At 42.2% G+C, this 20,878-nt stretch overlaps 1 protein-coding gene across 2 annotated transcripts in view; it reads left to right on the forward strand.

The window, feature by feature from the left end:
* The window catches only part of Rpn2 (ribophorin II), a 60,038-nt gene that overhangs the window by 350 nt on the left and 38,810 nt on the right, over window positions 1-20,878 (forward strand). For both annotated transcript variants that reach the window (XM_058575348.1, XM_046433235.2), the window contains exons 2-4: window positions 3,905-4,098; window positions 16,807-16,902; window positions 18,284-18,459. In XM_058575348.1, the coding sequence (XP_058431331.1) occupies window positions 3,905-4,098; window positions 16,807-16,902; window positions 18,284-18,459 (466 nt within the window). The remainder of the gene's footprint in view (window positions 1-3,904; window positions 4,099-16,806; window positions 16,903-18,283; window positions 18,460-20,878) is intronic.

A 20,878-nucleotide genomic window follows, 5' to 3' on the forward strand; every position in this document is an offset into this window, starting at 1 on the left:
GGGGTTGGTGGGGGTGGGGTGGGGTGCAACGCGGAACTACGGGTCCCCGCTAAGACCAGCCTGTGGGTGGGCGAATTGCGGCCGCGCTTAACCCAGGCCTGGCTTCCCCCATTCATTTGACAAGTGCGGGCGGCCTAAGACCTGTCCCCGCTCGCCGCGGGCCACTTTTTGTTTCGTGTGAGCCTTTGAGCAAACTGCCCATTCTTTGGGCCATAGTTTCCTCTTCAGTGACAGAGACGAGAGAATCACTCTTCAGCTCTCTCTGGGAGCTTAGAGTCTAGGTTCTCAAGTTCTACTCTGGGCGCAAACTTGCAGCCTGCCACGTATTCTTTATATGACCTAGAGCCAGTTACTTGAGTACACTGCACCTCAGTTTCTCATCTCTAAGATAAGTACATTATTCGCTTCATAGAGTTGCTGCATTAAGTAAGATAATCTCGTGTATTTTAGAACAGCTCATGACACTACGTTAGCACTCAGTAAAGTTCACTGCTTTGGTGGTTACTGAGTGGACACAGCAGGATGGACTCCACAGCTCGTGTGTGTACTCTTGTTATTCCCGCGGGACACAGGCTGGAATCCTAGAGAGAAGGGAAATAACTTACACAAGGTAACTTTAATCAGCCCTGTGTTTAACTAAGAAGTAGTGGATACTATAATGGTCAAAGCCATAATTTGGATTCAAACTGCCTGTGGTATGATTCTCAGTTCCTTATGTGACTTAGGGCAGGTGCAGGTAAGCACTTCTGAACCTCAATTTCTTGGTCTGTAAAAGGCAGTAAATAGCCACCTCACTTGGTTGTTGTGAGGATTTAATGTCTCAGTTCATACAAGGTACTCAGTGTAGTTTGAGGTTTCCTGGCGTGTTACAGTGTCAAGTTTTAGCCAAATAGTTATTGCTATCAAGGTGGGAAGATGAGGGTCTGATGCAGATGCTGTGCTAGGGGAATTTACAGGCTAGCTGGGAAAATGCTAGTGATAGCAATCCACTAAGATTGCAGTATTGAATGCCTGCATGTACACTAGGCATTGGAGATTCAGCAGTAGTACCTCGACTCCTCTTTTCTCTTGCATCTTTTTGTCCAGTAGCAATCTGATAGGCTTTAACTTTGAATTCCAGCTAGACACTGGCCACTTGTTACCACCTCCGCTGCTGTTGCCCAGGATTGGACCACCCTGATCTGTTTACTTGAAATATAGTAGTAGTCTCCTAACTTTTTCCCCTCTTTCTGTCCTTGCTCCTGCATACTCTGTTCTCAACACAGCATTGCCTGTCAGCACTGTGATCCTGTTCAAATGTAAGTCAAATCACTCCTCTGTTCAGAACTTTACAGCAGTTCCCATTTTGTTCAGTGCCAGTCAGTCTTCTGTGGTGTTCAAGGCTCTCTGGAGTTGCCTCTGTCACTCCATCTTTACCTCTCTCCCTGGCTTACCTACCTCTGGCATACTGGCCATGCTGATCTTGAAAATAACCATGTGTCCCCCTGGTGTAGACTTTATACTTGTTTTTCTTCTTGGGATACTTTTTCCTCAAATAACAATAATGACTTGCTCCTCCTTCTTGAAGTGTAAGCTCAATATCTGTTTCTTCCTTGGTCCTTCGTAGACTCCATGCTTAAAATGCAGCCCTTCCCACATGTCCCTTCTGTATTTTTAGTTTTCTCCCTAGCACTTTTTACCTTGTAATGTGACAAATCATGTTTCTTAATTATTTTATGTTAAATCTTTGTTTTCCCACTTGAATCCAAGCTATCTGAGGGTGGGGAGTTTCCTGCTGTATTTTTTTTTTTTTTTTAGTTATACATGGACACAATATCTTTATTTTGTTTACTTATTTTTATGTGGTGCTGAGGATCGAACCCAGTGCCTCACATGTGCGAGGCAAGTGCTATGCCACTGAGCCACAACCCCAGCCTTTCTGCTGTATTTTAACACTTGAAATAGTGTTTATTCCACAGTAGCATTCAATATATATTTGATGAAAATTCCACATTATAGGTCTCTTTGTGGTTTTTATTGTTGTTGTTCATTTGAACCCAGGGTGCTTTTATCTCTGAGATATATCCCCATCCCTTTTTGGTTTTTATTTTGAGACACTGTCTCACTAAGTTGCTGAGGCTGGCCTTGAGCTTGCTTTCCTCCTGCCTCAGCCTCCTGAATCCCTAGGATTACATGACTGTGCGATGGCATCTGACTGTATTTTTCTCTTTATCCTCTGCAAGCATTGTACTACTGAGTTACCTCCCCAGTCTTTTCTTTTCTTTCTTTCTTTCTTTTTTTAATGAACTTTCACATTCTTTAGGTTAATACACACAAGTACTTAAATGAAATAAATGTTCATAGAATAGTTCTCTGCCTACCCCTAATATATATCATTCTCCAAAAAAATAGTGAAGCATGAACTCTTGTAGTGTTAGACCTAGGTTTGGATCTAAAACATGTGCAAGCTACTCTGGTCCTCAGTTTTCTTATTTGTAAAATGGATGTAATAATGTCTTTCTTAATTCTGGTTCCAACTAAATTTGACACTATGGGCAAAGGATTTAAGACCATTAATGCTAGCCTTGTGATTGCTTGTTGTTGCTTTTTACTTGGGTGGTGGACAAATTCACTTCATCATGAAGCAGTGCCTTCAAAAGTTGTTTTTTGTTTTGTTTATTATTATTATTTTTTAAACTGGAGATTGAACTCAGGGGCGCTTAACCACTGAGCTACATCTCCAGCCCTTTTATATTTTTTATTTTGAGACAACAGAGTCTTGCTGTTGCTTAGACCTTGCTGAGTAGCTTAGGGCCTTGCTGAGTTACTAAGGCGGCCTTGAACTTGCAATCCTTCTATGCCAGCCTCCCAAGTTGCTGGAATTATAGATATGTACCACTGTGCCTGGCTTTGTTTTTTGATTTTTTAAAGAAAATTTATACTTGCACTTTATTGTTTTTCCACAGTCTTTATTTCTGCATTATAATTATACATAATGATGGGATTTGTTGTTACACATTCGTACATGCACACAATATGACAATATAGTTTGGCTAATATGTTCTCTTTTTTTTTTTAAGAGAGAGTGAGAGATGGGGAGAGAGAGAATTTTTTTTTTTTTAATATTTATTTTTTAGTTTTCGGCGGACACAACATCTTTGTTTGTATGTGGTGCTGAGGATCGAACCCGGGCCGCACACATGCCAGGCGAGCGCGCTACCGCTTGAGCCATATCCCCAGCCCATATGTTCTCTTTTTTAAATAGAAATATACCACTCCTACAATTCTTGCTGAAGCATCATAGATGTGAGTTAATTCTTCTTCCTTTTATTTGAGAAATAATTATTCAGTACCTACCGTGTACCAGGCAATTTGCAAGACAAGTAAATACTGGGACAAACACGAAAAACAGTCTTTGTCCTCATGGAACTTGCAGTTTAGCAGAGAAAACAGACCTCTCAGTATCATAGTTATAAAAAAAATAGTTCATAAGAGAAGTACAAATTACTGTGAGTAGATAAAACAACAACCTTATAATGGTAATAGAAGTAGTAGCTGACATTTATATAGCCCTTGTTATGTGCAAGATCTTTCTATGTTAATCCATAACAACTCTGTGGATGATACTGTTATTATCCCACTTTCCTCTTGAGGAAGCTGAGGCCCTGGCTGAATCACTTTCCATGGTCACCTTGCTAATAAATGGAATGCTGTGATGAATCCTGTGCCTTAGAAGCTCAGAGCCTGCTAGGTGGACTTTTCTTTCCACATTTGAAGACCTGGCTCACCGCTCAAATCTGACCCCAGCTCCTCACTCTTCCTCACATGGTTTGGTTCCCAGATGTTGGTGCGCATCATTGTTGGGACTACATATAAAAATCTGGAGTTGTATGTATTGTATTTAATATATTCATTTCCCTCCAAGGTTCAAGCACTGTCTTCCTGTTGGCCCTGACAATCATAGCCAGCATTCAGGCTCTGACGCCCACCCACTACCTCACCAAGCATGACGTGGAGAGACTGAAAGCCTCGCTGGACCGCCCCTTCACAAGTTTAGAATCTGCCTTCTACTCCATCGTGGGACTCAGCAGCCTTGGGGCCCAGGTGCCAGATGTAAAGGTATGACTTTTGCCTTGGTGTCCTGAGTGATTCAGAGAACCTTCTTCTCCTCACTGGGTTCCTTTTGGGTACTTCAAAACAAACTCTTGGGGCTGGGGTTGTGGCTCACGGAAGAGCGCTTGCCTCACACGTGTGAGACCCTGGGTTCGATCCTCAGCACCACACAAAAATAAATAAGTGAAATAAAGGTATTGTGTCCAACTACAACTAAAAAATAAATATTAAAAAAAAACCAAAACTCTTCTCATTTGAGGGCAACCAAGGTCAGTCCAATATAAGAAATACTTATTTCAATCTAACAGATTTTCTTTTTTTTTTAAATATTTATTTATTTATTTATTTTGTTGTAGTTGGGCACAATACCTTTGTTTTTATTTTTTTTAATGTGGTGCTGAGGATCGAACCCAGGGCCTCACACGCGCTAGGTGAGCGCTCTACCACTGAGCCACAACCCAAGCCCCTAACAGATTTTCTTTTTGAGTGCTTAATGTATATTTAGGAGCATGCTAGGTGTTCTTAGTGAAATAGAACAAGTTTTCGATCCTCTAGAAACCTATACTGTAGCCCTGTGAGTGAGACCGTTCAGTACCACAGGTACTTGTAAAGTGCCTAGGTGTTTGGATAATCAGTGATTAAAGAATTCAAGTTGGGGGCACTCCCACTTGTTAAGCTCGACAGTCACTGTATCAGGTCACTTTGGTGTACTTTGTGGACTTTTGATGAGGAGAATGCATCATTATTTAAACCTTTTCTGGATTCAGGAACAGTGGTGAGGGAATTTATATTTTATTCATTGCAACAGAATGGACAGCTAGGCTAAGAAATTTTCCTATGTACCTTTTTTTGTGGGGAGGGTGGTTACCAGGGATTGAACTCTGGGGCACTCCTTACTGAGCCACATCCCCAGCCCTATTTTGTATTTTATTTAGAGACAGAGTCTCACTGAGTTGCTTAGTGCCTTGCTGTTGCTGAGGTTGGCTTTGAACTCATGATCCTCTTGTCTCAGCCACCGGAGCTACTGGGATTACAGGCATGAGCCACTTGTTCCTGGCTCATATATACCTTTGTTTTCAATGACTATACAACAAATTTCTGTAAACTTAGGGAGTTAAATCACCATCCATTTATAAGCTGATATTCTGCAGGTCAGAAGTTATCCAGGCAGTTTTCCTGGACTTGCTTTTTAGTGTCTCCTAAAGTCAAGGTGAAGGTATTGACCAGGCTGAGCTCTTACTGGAAGCTCTGGTGAAGAATCTGTTTCTAAGCTCATTCAGGTTGACAGAATCCAGTCCCTTATAGTTTTAAGTCTGAGGTCCTTACTTTCTTACTGGCTCAAGCCAATGGTTGCTCTCTGCTCATCAAAGCTACCCAAATTTCTTCTCATGGGGCCAGCAATAGTGTCTCTCTCTTGCCTCCATTTCTACCATCAGCCAGAGAAAACTGCTCTTAAAGGGCTCACCTGCTTAGGTCAGGCCCACTTGCATAATCTCTGAATTCTAAGGTCAACTGACTTGAGGTTTTTAAATATACCTGCAAAAATCCCTTCATAGTAGTTTCTAGATTTGTGTTTAAGTGAATAATTAGTGAATGGAAATCTTAGGGGTGGGTGAGCAACTTTTAGACTTCTGCCTTCCATATCTTATATTGGCATTGAAATGATTCTAAATCTCAGTGACAAAATTTGTTTTTTGTTTATTCACTTGAGGCTTCCCTTTATATTTCTTCAGTCTGGGATTTAGCTGATGGAGTAGTCTATCTGGAACATGTGCAGAAAGCAAATGGAGTATATGGTTCTTTTTTTTTTTTTTTTTTTAATATTTATTTTTTTTAGTTTTCGGCGGACACAACATCTTTGTTTGTATGTGGTGCTGAGGATCGAACCCAGCGCCCCGCACATGCTAGGTGAGCGCGCTACCGCTTGAGCCACATCCCCAGTCCCAAGTATATGGTTCTTAAAACTTCTGCTCCGGCTGAGTATAGTGGCACACTCCTGTAATCTCAGCATCTTGGGAGGCTGAGGCAGGAGTATTGCAAGTTCAAGGCCAGTGTCAGCAACTTAGTGAGACCCTGTTTCAAATAAAATAAAATAAAAAGGACTGGGGATGTGGCTCAGTGGTAAAGCCCCTCAGTTCAATCTCTGGTACAAAAACAAAGAAAAGAAAAGAAAAACAACAACAAAACAAAACTTCTTCATAGAAGAGACACATTATACGTTACTTCTTTTCATTTTTCTCATTTTGTTGTCTAATGCCAGTCACATAGTCCTGTGTGGATTCAGTAAGTCAGGGAGGTAGAGAGACAGTGCATTTTGGTGAATAGAACTCATCCAACTAGCTCCTGGATCCTTTTGTCTCAGTGCTGTCCTACGAGCGAGCCTCTTTGGCTCTAGTCTAACAGTTCCTTTTCCGAGAAGAGTGGTAAGCACCCCAACACACTGGATGGGCAGTGTAGCCCATGTTAGTCTGAATTCATTCATTGAGCAGTTGTTAACTGAGCGCTTGTGTTAGGCCCTGAGTCAGTCATAATCACTGCACTCAGGGAACTTATGGTAAGCTGGAAGTTAGAAAAGAGTAGTGCTGAGCCAGGTGCAGTAGTACACACCTGTAGTCCTAGAGACTTGAGAGGCTGAGATGGAAAGACTGCAAGTTTGAGACCAGACTCAGCAACTTAGCAAGACTTTGTCTAAAAAAAAAAAGGCTGGGGATGTAGCTCATCAGTAAATTGCAATCCCCAGTACCCGCCTCTGTCCCCTGCAAAAAATAAATAAATAAATAAATAAATAAAAGGCCTGTAATTCGGATGTGTTCTGCTTCAAAGGTCGTGTGTTAAAGGCTCGGTCCTCATCCCATGGTGCTGTTGAGAGGTAGTGGGCACTATAAGAGGTGGGGTCTACTGGGAGGTTGTTAGTCCATTAGGGGTATGCCCTTGAAGAGGATTGTGGAACCCTGGTCCCTTTGCTTCTTTGGTCCTTTCCTTCTCTTGCTCCCTGGCCATACACATAGTGCCATTGCTCAAAGCAATGGGGCCAACCATTCATAAACTGAAACCTCTAAAACTATAAGCTAATATAAACCTTTTCTTTTTGTTAGTTGATTATGTCAGCTATTTTGCTACAGTAACAGAAAACTAATACGAATCAGCCTTTTATTATGGAAGTTTTCAAACATTCACAAAATTGCCATTTGCTAGCTTGAACAGTTATTTACATTTTGCCATTTTGATTATGATTACTTGTTTTCTCCTTTATTTTTGCTGGAATATTTTATTTATTTTTAAGATAAGATCTTACATGCCTGTGATCCCATCTACTTGGGATACTAAGTCAGGAGAATCACCTTACGGGTTTGAGGCCAGCCTGGCACTAGGCCAGCAACTGGACTATTTTAAAGCAGATATTAGACAAATCGTTTTACTTATATCTCTTCATGGGAACTTTTGTTTTAACAATAATAGCAGTGTTTTTATTTTGTCCATCCATTTAAAAAATATATTTTTAGTTGTAGATGGAGATAGTAACTTTATTTTATTTATTTACTTTTATTTGGTGCTGAGGATTGAACCCAGTGCCAGGCAGGTGCTCCACCACTGAGCCACAACCCCATCCCCTCTATCCATTATTAATAGTAGTTTTTTTTTTTTTTTATGTCATTTAATTCTCAGTCTATGTTCATTTATCTCTAATTATCCCAAAATTGTCTTGAAGAGGTAGTTGGTTTAAGTCCACATCTGAACAAGGTCCATACGTTGCATTTTGTTGATGTCTCCTAAGTCTCTTTTTACCTGTAATAGTTCCTGTTCCCTCTATCCCCTCATACCACTTCTTTCTCTTTTTTTTATGATACTAGTGATTGAACCGGGGCCTCACCCATGCTAGGCTAGCATACCTACCACTGAGCTGTGTCCCCAGTTCTTTTTAAATTGCTCAGGCTGGTATCAAACTTTCAATCCTCCTGCCTCAGCCTCCCAAGTAGCTAGAATTATAAACATGAGCCACCTCGCCTGCCGCCCCGTTCCATTTGTGGGAAAAGCTGGGTCACTTGTCTTGGAGAATTTTCAACATTCTGCCTTTGCATCATCATGTTTTTTAACATATTGCTCTATTCCTTGTACTCCTTTACCCTGATAGTTACCTCTTGAGGCTTAATTATATTCAGAGTCAGTTTTCTTGGCAAAAATATTTCAGAGGTAGTTCTGTGTATTTCTGTCAAGAGATACATGTCTGATTGTTTAACTCTTAGTGATAAAGTTGGATCAGTGGATCAAGGTATCCAACTAATCTGTGTGCATACATATACAGTGTATGGTAGGGACAGTCTTTTATAAAAATCCAGCCTGGCAGTTTCTGCCTTTTAGTTGGGGAGTTTATTCCACTTATGTTTAATAAAATTATACTGTTTGGTTAAAATCTACTGTCTCAAAGTTTTCTATTTATCTGTTTTTTCCCCTTCTTACCTCTCTTCTTTTAGATTAGGTATTTTTTAGTATTACATTTTTTATCTTCTATTGGTGTTTAGCTTTATTATAATATGCATCTTAATTTATCACAGTGTAATTTGAGTTAACTTTCTTTCAAGGATCACAGCTTTGTGCTGTCGTCCAGTGTCTTGACTTCATATATTTTGTCTTATTTTATAGTTACTTATGGTAGGAGGGGTAAATTCAATTCCTTTAATTCTGTTATGGCCAGAACTCTGGTAGTCCCTGTTGATCTCTTCCAGATCTACTTCAGTTGTATTCTTTTTTTTTTTTTAATATTTTTTTTAGTTATAGATGAACACAATGTCTTTGTTTTTTTTTAATTATTTTTATGTGGTGCTGAGGATCGAACCCAGTGCCTAACATGTGCTAGGTAAGCGCTCTGCCACTGAGCCACAACCCAGTCCCAGTTATATTCTTCTTAATGCTCAAAATGTCCCATCTTGGGCTGGGGATGTGGCTCAAGCAGTAACGTGCTCTCCTGGCATGCACGGGGCACTGAGTTCGATCCTCAGCACCACATAAAAATAAAATAAAGATGTTGTGTCCACCAAAAACTGAAAAATAAATATTAAAAAAAAAAGTCCCCTCTTCACCAATAGACCAACACATCGTGTGTGTGTGTGTGTGTGTGTGAGTGTGTGTGTGTGTGTGCGCGTGCATGCGTGTGTGAGAGAGTGTGATCTAGTGCATAAAAATTAAGAATTTTTTTTTCTTGCCAGCCTGATACCTTCTGTCCCCGACTGGACTTAACAATCAGTATTATTTATTGAGTAGCTTGTGTGTTAAGTTAACGTTCTTATCTATGCATGGTCAGAAACATTATCCCGTGATACACAAGGAAGTGGACCTCAGAGGTTAATTAAATTGCCTAATGTCTGCCAACCATTCTGTGAATGCTGTGTGGCAGAGAGATTGAGGAACTGTGGTCCCCATGGCCAAACTGGGTTGAAGATGTTTTTGTAAGTAAATTTTTATTGGAATACAAAAACACCCATTCATGTATGTGTTGTCTATGGCTGCTTTTGTGTTTTAACAATAGAACTGAGTAGTTAACCAGAATGACCTAAAGGCCTGAAGCATTTGCTCACTGGCCCTTCACAGATGAAGCTTGCTACTGCTCCGGGGGACCTAGCTTATTCACATTTTTTTCCCACAGCCATCTCTTGTTCCTGCCCAGTATTTTCTTCCTGCCTGACTATATTAAGGAGACAGACTTTCCCTCATGATTGTGAACCCTTAGTGCAAATGTCCCTTCTAAGAAAATTAGCTCAAAAATAAGAACACAGACATGAGAGTCAGTTCCCCAAGTTTTTAACTATGGTCCCACCTCTCTGTTAAAAAGAAGTTATGATGCCTCCCTCAGGGGACCATCACGAGGATTGAGTGAAATTGTGTTATTCCCATGAAAGCCTTGTCATTCTTAACATGAAGACATTTTGCTTCTGTTTATGATTCATTCAGATGAGTTCAAACAATGCCTGGCACAGGTACTGTATTTCTGGCACCCTTTGTGGCAGTGCCTCAGTCTTGCCCTGGTAAAGGCCCTGTGATGAGGAGACAAAGAACAAATTGAGAAACAGGGAGTGGAACAGTCTTGACTAATTGAGGCTTTTTATTGTAAATTGCAAAAGTTAAAATTGGAATATTAGTGTCATATTAAATTTTGGTGGGATTTGAATGCAGGATAAAAGATCTCCTGGGGATTTTCAAACTTTCATGGAGCCATTGGAATCGGTTCCAGGGACTTTGGAGAAAATAAGCACTTTCATATCCCCCAGGGTGCTGGCTTGCCATCTGCGCCATGATCTGGAGTTTCACACAAGATTCTGGTTGCACACATACCCCTAAATGTATTCTTTGCTCATGTTTATTAGTTGGAGGGGACATTGGTCAGGGCTGAAGAGGTGGATTGAAGAGCTATCTGGGCAACTGCATTTCAGTTGACCTGGGATACTTATATGTGTTAGGCCAGCTGTACCTTTAGGGTTATCATCCAGATTGCTTGGCTTCAAGAGGTTGACTTGAAAACAGTCAAGTAACCCTTGCACCTTACCTAAAACCTTTAGAATTTTTGGTATCTCATCTGTAAGTTGGACATAATGGTAGTACTCAGCTCACAGCTGTCATACGGAGGGTGGTTAGCATAGTAGTGGCATGTGGTAAATATGTAATATTTGCTCCTATTAGTAGTACTGCGTGTTAGTCACATTTTTTGTCACTGAGACAAAATACCTGAGATAACTTAAAAGAGGAAAGATTTGTTTTGGCTCACAGTGTCAGAGGTTTTGGTCCATGGTTGATTGGCTCCCTTGTTTTGGTGAGTCAGAACATTGTGGCTGGGAGCGTGTGGTGTTGCTGAGCTACTTACCTCATTGTGGCTGGGGAGCAGAGAGAGAGGAAGGGGCTGGGGTCCCAATATCCCCTTCAAGAGCACACCCCAGAGGTCCAATTTCCTTCCACCAGGCCCCACTTTCTAAAGGTTCCATCACCTCCCAATAGTGCTACTGGTGGTGACCAAGTCTTGGCATGTGGCCTTTTGAGTACTTCTAAGATCCAAACTATGACATACGATTACATATGGTATCCACTGACTGACATCGTTCCCACGCCAGCACACACCTGAATTGTAAACTTTAGCCTAACAGAAAAGAGGGCTCTCTAAATATGCATCCTAATCAGAAAACAAATGGGTTAATTGCATACTTCATTTTTCCAATCGCTTATGAAATGCACAGTGGTGATTGTGAGTAACAGAAGAGAGGGAGCTTGCATGGGTGGTTCCGTGCTGTGAGAACTCCTCCTAGATGTGCATGCTACATAAATCTGTTGAGAGCAAACGTCTGTTATTGTTGCTGCACGTTATGGTGTTTGTCCTGTTGTTGCTTTTAGCTGAGCAGAACATCCCCTGCTATATGTACTGAGTTGGTTGTTCTCACAGAGGTGGGTCCTTAGGGGAAATTTTGGGATTTTTGTCACAAGTTTCAGCAACAAACTGGAAGAAATGGGGTTTTATGGGAATAAAAGACTTAGCAGCTGTGTAAAATAAGAGCTGGTTTTGGAGCATCTTTCATTTTGATAGTTGAGTGCTGTATAAGTATATAAAACTTAAGCATATCAAAATGGTGATTTTTATAGATACTGTGTAGCTTTTCACAAGATTGAGAAAATGGGAGTTGTTTTGTATTCATTTTAATAAAAATACAAAGTAAATGGGAAACATATTGTGACAAAAAGTGATGGCAGTATACAGATGACTAAGTTGGGAAACATTAGACAGTGCTCACAGGTTATTTATGTCAAGCACTTTCCTATCTGTAAACTCAGCATAATACCTACCTTATAGAGCATGGTAAAGATTAAATAATATAGTAATTATAAAGTAATTAGAATGGTGTCTGGCATGTGTTGGGTGCATATAAAAGTGTGTCAGGGCTGGGGTTGTTCTTGGTGGTAAAGAGTTTGCACAGCATGTGGGAGCCCCGGGGCTCAATCCCCAGCACTGCAAAAGAAAAAGTTGTGTTTGTGGGCCAGGCACTGAGATGGTTGCTGGGGGTGGCAGCACATGAGAGGTGTGATCGCTTTGGAGAGTTCCCAAAGAGTGTGCCCAGCACTGTGCTGAGTACAGAGAAGACAACAGAGCTTATCTAGTTAGAGCCAAGGGAGCAGAGGCACATTATAGTTTGTGGAAAGTACCATGGGAGCCCAGCAGAGGGAGCCCGCGCTCTAGCTGTTGGCCATGGGGTGCCACTTGCTGGGTCTTGCTGCACAGCTCCTTGAGTCAGGCAGCAGATATGTAGTGGGTTTCTGCTCTGCACTAGTGTGGTGCCATGCACTGGAGATTTGGTGTTGATCAAAAAAAGTGTCCCAGCACCCTTGGAATGTAGATTCTAAAAGTGGAGATAGGCTGAAAGTGAGGCATGTGCTTTTATAAATACAGGACTTCTGTAGGTGTAAAAGAGGAGACTTTGATCTAGTCAGCAGGCTCTCCCAAGGAAATCTCGAGTTTAAATTCCACTGTATATCACCCTAGGTGAGACCTCCCAGAAGGCAAGAATGTGTGCATATTATTTGCTGTGTATCCCTGGTGCCTAGCACAGCATGTGGGCATGTGGTAGGCACTCCAAGGGAAGGAGGGCATGATGGAAAGTGGGAGATAGCTGGGAGGGAAGAGAGCGAAGGGGCAACAAGCTGAGGAAACAGCCTGAGCAAAGAGCCTCTGTGGGGAGGGGCAGGTTACCTTTGAGAGACTGGAAGGAGGCTAACGTGTCAACAGCGTCAGAGGAAGGAGTGGACCTAAGAGGTGGGCTGGAGCCAAGCCACTGGGCCTTGGCTGCCACAGGAAGAATTTTGATCTTCCTCCAAAGAGCAGTTGATTTTAAATAGTTCATTGTATGATTTGCATTTTAGAAAAATTTCTCTCCTGCTTTGCAGAGGACAGACTATGGCAAGGGGCTGTGGGGCAAGATTGACTACAGAGGGGTTTAGAGGAAGACACCAGATTTTCAGCTTGCTGCATGGATGGAGGTTGGGCCATTCCATAAGACAGGAGCACTGAGAAAGAATTTGGTTTGTTTAGAAAAAAACACGAATTTGTCCTTCAATACCTTGAGCTTTGAAGTGCCTTTGAGTCATGTACATGGCGGCTGAGTGAAGTCTAAGCTAGAGGTACAGACTTGAGAGTTGTCTGCATGGAGGTTCTGGATGAGATTGTGGGCATGAATGAAATTGCCTGGGGGTAAAGAGAAGGCAGGATGAGAAGTAGGCTTGGGAGTTGAGATGCCCCATTTTTGGATGGGCCCACACAGAGCTTGAAACTGGAGGAGCTGCTGGAGAAGTGAGAGAGAATGGGGTGAGGAGTGGGGACATGGGATCCTGGAAGCCCACAGAGCTAACTTTTCAAAATGAGGAGGTGATTGATCCATCCAGGGTTGAGGGCATGAACCCTCAGAAATGTCCCTAGCTTTGACAGTTTGGATGGAGTGGCTTGATGGGGACAGAAACCATATTGGAATGTAGAGGTGAGGAAATGAAGACTTAGTGAGTACAGGTAACTCCAGAGAAGTGTGGCTTTGGGAAGAGAGAAGTTAGCAGTTGGTGGGGAGAGAAGGACTAGGGAAATTTTATTTTTATTAAGTCCCTAAAACTTCTGAGTATACCATATACTCATTGAGAGGGAGAAGTTTACCTGATGAGGTAAGGGACTTTCAGAGGGAGAGAGTGTCCTGAGTAAAACCTGGAGGTTCTGCCGGGTGTTTTTTCTGATTTAAGGTGGCTGATTAATGGGGTTGGGGGCGCATGGGGGGCAGATGAACTCTACATAGGGCAAGGGGAAGGGAGGGGCATGAGGGTAGGACAAATGGTGGAATGCGATGGACCTCATTATCCTAAGTGTATGTATGAAGACATGAATGGTGTGACTCTGCTTTGTGTACCAAAGATACGAAAAATTGTGCTCTATATGTGTAATATGAATTGTAATGTCTTCTGCATCATATAACAAATTAAAAAAAAAAAAAAAAAACTTGGAGGCTCAAAAGTGCTGGCGGAACTGTTGGGACTGGGAGTAGATGTCCAGGGCTGCTGGAGCGGAGGTGTGGGGGACCATGGAAACAGTGGGTTCAGTGACCTGGTGTGGGGGCACTAGCCAGGGTGTTGCAAAGCACATCTGAGAGGAGATGAGTAGCTGGGAGCTGTTCCTGCTGTCTTCCCTGTAGGACTTGGTCCCTGATGAGGTTCAAGGAGTTGTCTGGAAGAAGAGTAAAGGAAAGCCTTGTGGTACTTTGCTCAGGAGGGTGCTGGGTCAGTTGGAGTATCAACAGGGCACAGAAAGCTGGAAATGATGGGGCTGGGTTGTGGCTCAGTGGCAGGGCACTTGCCTAGCATGTGTGAGGCACTGGGTTAGATCCTCAACACCACATATAAATAAATAAAAAATAAAGGTACATCAACAACTAAAAAATATTTTAAAAAAGAAAGAGGAAAAAAAAGAAAAGAAAGCCGGAAATGAGTAGACAGGGGAGGGACTAATTAGGGAATGATTCTCAGCTTTCCTTGGGAAGGTAAGTCTCGGATTGGGGGACGGCTGAGTCAAAACCACACATCCTCCAAAAGGGCTGGCTGAAGCCTCAGCTCCGGAGAACTCACAGAGTCCAGAGCATATTTTTTGAGGTCTCCCCGCTCCTGCTGTTCTTAAAACTGAGCTGTAAACATTGTGGGCTTTGGAGCCATTGAATACCATCACTATTTACCTTTGTTTGTCTTTGTGACACATTAGAGTAGGCCTGAACTAATTTTACCCAAGAACAGATCATTTTCCATGGGCTTTTGAGACAGGGCTTGTACAGCTCAGAGTCTGGAGCCAGAATGCCTGGATTTGAATTTGAGTTCCCCAGTAGAGAGTGAGAAAGACTGCAGGCAAGTTACTTTGCCTCACTGATGCCTCATTTTTCTTGTCTGTAAATTTAGGGAGATAATAAGAATGCCTAATGCAGAGGACTGTCAGGACTAAATGAGAAATGCACAGGAAGCAGTTAGAAAACCAACACATTATGGAATTAGAGAGTTAGTCTGACTGTGGTCATCGCTGTGGGGTCTCCGGTTATCATTCCTTTGTAAAAGCACCAGAGGGCGACAGAGCACGTGTCTGGCTTACCCACATTCTACCAAAAGAACGCCTTGCTGGATTCATCTATTCTCTTCTTTAGAAACCTAATTATATTTATATTTTGTTTCTTCCTTTCCTCCCTCAGACTTCTTTCAAACTTCTGATTGAAACTAATTTGTTTTGAGACTCCTTAAATTTTATTCATAAAATTTTTGAAAAGCATTTTGGTTCAAGTACATATGCATGCACTGAAACTTCACATATGTAGAATGGCTATTGGGGAAAAGCAAGGAGCCCTTGCACAGCCTACCCTGCCCTGTTCCACGTGCTATTCTTCGGAAGCAGCCGCTTCTAACTGGTTTATTGCAGTGTGATTTTGAATATCTGGATTTTATATACTTTGACCAAAACGTTTAGCAGTGTAATTATTAAATAATCTCTCTTGGAATTCAGTGGAGGAAAAGTTGCCAGGGTTTTGTTATGTGCTGCCTCTGTGCCAGTCACTGTGATGGGCAGTTAGTGCTGCCAGGAAACTAGCTGGAAGGGGAGAGAGGTAGGACAGCATGGTGAGTGCTTTTGGGATCACTGGAGAGAGAGGCACCACCTCTCCTGGCAGGAGCATCACTGAAGACTTTGTGGAGAAGGTCCATTTGAGCAGAGATGAAGGTGGTTTGGCAGGGCAAGGGAAAGGTACTCCTGGCAGTGGCAGGGCCAAAATGTCAAGTGCAGGAGCATGGCACACCTGGGGCTGCAGAAGACGGGAGGATAAAATTTGGAGTTGGAGGTGGGGTGTGGCAGAGAGTGAGGGTGCTGCATGCTGCGTCAAAAAATTTGGATCTCGTCTGAGAATAATGGGGAACCACTGAAGGATTTTAGTAGCAAAGCAACATGGATATGTTTGTATTTTGTTAAGATCAGTCTCAAAGCAGTGTGCAGAGTGGATCGAATAGCTTGAGACTACTAGGAAAGGATTGTGGCAATCTAGGTGAGAAATGGCAACAACCTGCCTCAAGGCAATAACAGAAGCCCTGGGGTGGGATTGGGGTGAGAAATGAAAGGAGGTAGGCTTGACAGCCTTGGAGGGAAGGGAGAAGTCAAAGCAGAGCCCCTGATTTCTGGTTTGGCCAGTTGATGGGTGGTGACACCTACACATGGGCCACAAGTCCAGGGAATAAAGAGGGTTTTAAGGTCATTTCCGATTTGTGGAATCTTATTTGGCTCTGAAGACATCTCAGGGGAGACCTCAGTGCAGCTGGAATCAGGGGAGACTGTTGCTTACCAGCTTGGTCACCTTTTGCAGGTTATTTATCAACTCCAAGCCCAGGTTTCTTATTCGGATGATGCTATCTATGAAGGGGCCTATGATCATTGATAGGAGGCTCATCTTTGGCTTCTCCTTCCTTTGGGGTTCAGAAGGACGAGTATGTTGCTTTTTGTGTGAATCAGGCTGTTTGGGGGTAATGCAGAGTCTTATGGAAAACAAGTATTTAAGAAACTACATTGTGTGTAGCTCATTACTGCAAGCCACCGTAGATAGCTTAGAATTTTATTTATCATTGCAAAACACCTTTGCTTTTCTGGTCACTGCATGTCACCACTTAACATTGATTTTCTCCCTTATTTAGAAAGCATGCACCTTCATCAAATCTAACCTTGATCCCAGCAACGTGGATTCCCTCTTCTATGCTGCCCAGTCCAGCCAGGCCCTCTCAGGGTGTGAGGTGAGTCCAGATTTTCTTAAACCGACATTTGCTTTAAACTATAAATCACATTTTTAAAGGGGAGGGTCATGTCAAGATTATTATTTTGTGTATGAATGTGTGTGGTGCTGGGGATTAAATCCAGGGTTCATGCATGCTAAGCAAGCACCCTACCACTGAGCTAATGCCCTAGTTCCCTGAATTCTCTCTCTCTCTCTCTCTCTCTCTCTCTCTCTCTCTCTCTCTCTGGTACTAGGGATTGAATCCACCCTAGCCCTTTTCATTTTTTATTTTGAGACAGGTCTCACTAAGTTGCCCAGGCTGGCCTTGAACTTGTGGCCTCCTAAATAACTGGGATTACATATGTGTACCACTGTGCTAATTTATTGTGTTTTTTTGTAAACAATGAGACTCTAGTGGTGTGAAAGCAATTCTTTCTATGATAATTTTTAAAAGATAGTATAGTTTATTTTTCCCCTGAGTTTTCACTTTTCGTGGGTTTTAAATGAAGTTTTTCCTGCAGTTGTTGCCTTTCTTCTGTTTTTGTTGTTTGTTTGTTTTTTGTTTTCTTGGGGGGTACCAGGGATTGAACTTGAGGGCACTTGACCACTGAGCCACATCTCCAACTTAGGATCTTGCTGAGTTGCTTAGTGCCTTGCCTTTGCTAAGGCTGGCTTTAAACTTGTGATCCTCCTATCTCAGCCACCTGTGCTGCTGGGATTACAGGCATGCACCACTGTGCCCAGCATTATTATTTTATTTTATTTTTTTATTTACATGTGGTGCTGAGAATTGAACACAGTGCCTCACACATGCCAGGCAAGTGTTCTACTACTGAGCCACAACTCCAACCCCTGTTGCCTCTCTTCTGGGAGGCTTTGAGTTTTTCTTTCCATTTCCCTTTAACATTTAAAAATGCTTGAAGAGGCTGGGTGTGATGGTGTACGCCTGTAATCCCAGAAACTTGGAAGGCTGAGGCAGGAGGATTGTAAGTTTGAGGCTAGCCTCAGCAACTTAATGAGACCCTGCCTCAAAATGGGGATGTGGCTCAGTGGTAAGCACCCTGGTTCAATCCCCTGTACCAAAAAGGAGAGAAGGAAGGAAAGAAAGAAGGGATGTTGTTCAGTGGTAAAATGCCCGAGTTCAATTCCCAGTTAAAAAAAAAAACACCATGTATCCCCAGATATCTGGATCATTTTACTAAATGTAGTTTACTAAACTACGGAAGTAAACAAGACCACAGTAACTTGTCAGCCTCTTTTGGAAGGGGTTGTGCTGAGGGTTTACAAGAATTCTGACATCTGGGGACTGGGGGTGGTGAGTATGTGCAAAATGGTTGTGACTGGCAGTTGCCAGAAACTCGGAACCTGTTCTAAACCTCTGAGTCTGCTATCTTTCCTAGATCTCTGTTTCAAATGAGACCAAAGATATGCTACTGGCAGCTGTCAGTGAAGACTCATCTGTTGCCCAGATCTACCACGCAGTCGCAGCCCTCAGCGGCTTGGGCCTTCCCTTGGCATCCCAGGAAGCACTCGGGGCCCTCACTGCTCGCCTAGGCAAGGAAGAGACTGTGCTAGCGTGAGTTGTCAATTTAAGCCTTCTCAGGCCTCCTATCCCAAGATGGCTCATTCTTGGTTCAGCAGATATTTCCTGGGCACCTATTCTAAGCCACATGTTCTGCTACACATGTCAGACACAACACTGAATTAGGCAGTAAGGTCCCTGTCCTTGGTGGAGCTAACAAAGACATGGCCTTCTGCATGCTGCTCAGGTAGAAGACAAGTACAGAGCCAGAGCACAAACCCACTACTACACAGAGACACCATCTTCTTTTTAGGTTAGAGGGTAGAAACTTAGAGTGAGTCCAGTGAGCTCAGAAATTTCTTGGGGTTCGGCCAGGGCACAGTGAGATATTGGCAATGGGAGCTCTGTGAAAAAATGGGGCTTATGGTATCCTTAGAAGTTGTGAGAGATGGCATCTGGAGGGGAGAATGTAGAATATTCTAGGAATTAGGACCCTGCTGCTTACTCTGCAAGAGGCAAAAGTGAAGGAGAAGCCCCTCAGGAAAAGTACTTGGAGCAACTCTCATGTTTATTAAAATGGTATTTGGTCACTGACTTCAGGATATTTGTTAAATTTAAAAGTAATGATGTGTAACTTTTTTCTTTGACTAAACAAGTCATTTAAAATAATTTTTCAGGGCTGAGGTTGTGGCTCTGTGGTAGAGCACTTGCCTCGCATGAGTGAGGCACTGGTTTGATCTTCAGCACCAAATTAAAAAAAAAATAAAGATATTGTGTCCATCTACAATTAGAGAATATTTTAAGAAAACAATTTTTCATTTTCTATGTGTCCCATTTAATGGCAACCCATAAAGAGGGTATGGAGGGCTGGGGTTGTGGCTTAGTGGTAGAGTGCTCGTCTAGCACGTGTGAGGCCCTGGGTTCGATCCTCAGCACCATAAATGAATGAATGAATGAATGAATGTATTGTGTCAACTACAACTAAAAAAAAAAAAAAAAAAAAGAGGGTATGGAGTGCCTGTTAATTGTATAGCAAGAGGTTGGTGACACTGATTCTCACTTTCAGGACAGTGAGATCATTTCCCAGGGCTTTGGCCAACAATCAGATTGTCTCAAACTTGCAGCTTTGTTAAGGACAGAGTTGGCAGTATTTGGGTATTCTTTGTGACTCCCCCACCCTACTCACGTTCACATGGTTGGCACTCAGTGACTTCAGGGCTGATACTTTCCTGGGCTAATGTTTCATATACACTTTGCCAGGTGCTTGGCCCTTGTGGTCCTTTGATTTCAGGCCATACATTTTTATTGCTGTTCATAATCCCTTTTGGTAGAATGCTCCCCTAGTTACTACCATCTCATGTCATGTCATCACTGTTAGTCCCTTACTCTGATGCCACCACTTTCTACCCAAAAACCCCCTCATTTCCTCTAAGCAAAAAGGTAAATCTCCTTCCTCAAAAACCCTAGAATAAGAAGTAGTACAAAGGAGTCAGGCAGATGTGCATTTGAACACCAGCTGTGTTCCTTCCTTGCTGTGTGATTTTGGGCAAGTTACTAAGTTCTATTGAGCCTCACCTGTGAAAGAAGACCAGAAATCTTTATATCACAGAGCAGAAGCAGATATTAGGATCAAATGAGAAGATGGGTGTGGAGAGCCTAGCCCAGTGTCTGCTCTTGGTGGCATGCGGGAAGCAGAGTTCCTTCCCTAGAGCATTTCCTCATTAGGGAGCTGGCTACTTCCTTGGTTGTATTATAACTGTTTCTATATTAGGTCTTAGCCTTCTTTATTTGCAGTACTCATGGAGCCTTGCATGTTGAATGTGCCTAACAAAGGATTAATAAAGGTGAAACTACTCTATAAGAAAGCTTATAGGAAGACAGAACACATGTTTTGGATCAAATAGAACTTTTCAAATCCAGACTCTTCTACTCTATACCTCTGTTACCACAAGTGGGCTGTTTAACGCCCCTAAACCTAAACCTCAGTTCTTTCACAAGTAAAATCCACAGAATTTTATCTACTTCATGGAGTTATTATGTCAATCAAACTGGTAGGATCCTTCTATATTGTTATTGCTTATTTGCCCCATTTAGGGAAATATGATATGCATTAGAACTGTTTGGGCCCTCTGTATTTAAGTGAAGTTATCCTAGGAAGTGTATGTTCATAAGCCTGACCTGAAAGAAAATATTTATGGGTTTAAATGAGCCATCTGAAAAGATGTCTCTTAAAAACCAATTTCTCTGAGTCATCTGCTTTATATTAGCAAAACAGAATCTGCTTTGAATCTGTTTGAATATAGTACTCTAGAGAGAAAGAAATCACTGGCTGGGGAATAAGTAATTAAAGCCTGTGACAAAACTTTTCTAAAGCTAAATGGATTAATTTCATTTTAAATTTCCAAGGTTGTTACCAGCATGGCAGTCAGTCATTCCAAAGAAGAGAAAAATGATGTCTTAACTGATAAATTCT

Source organism: Marmota monax, unplaced genomic scaffold (genome assembly GCF_021218885.2).
Source record: "Marmota monax isolate L192 unplaced genomic scaffold, Marmota_monax_Labrador192_F-V1.1 WCK01_AAM20220418_F8-fsc00014, whole genome shotgun sequence".
NCBI lineage: Eukaryota > Metazoa > Chordata > Mammalia > Rodentia > Sciuridae > Marmota > Marmota monax.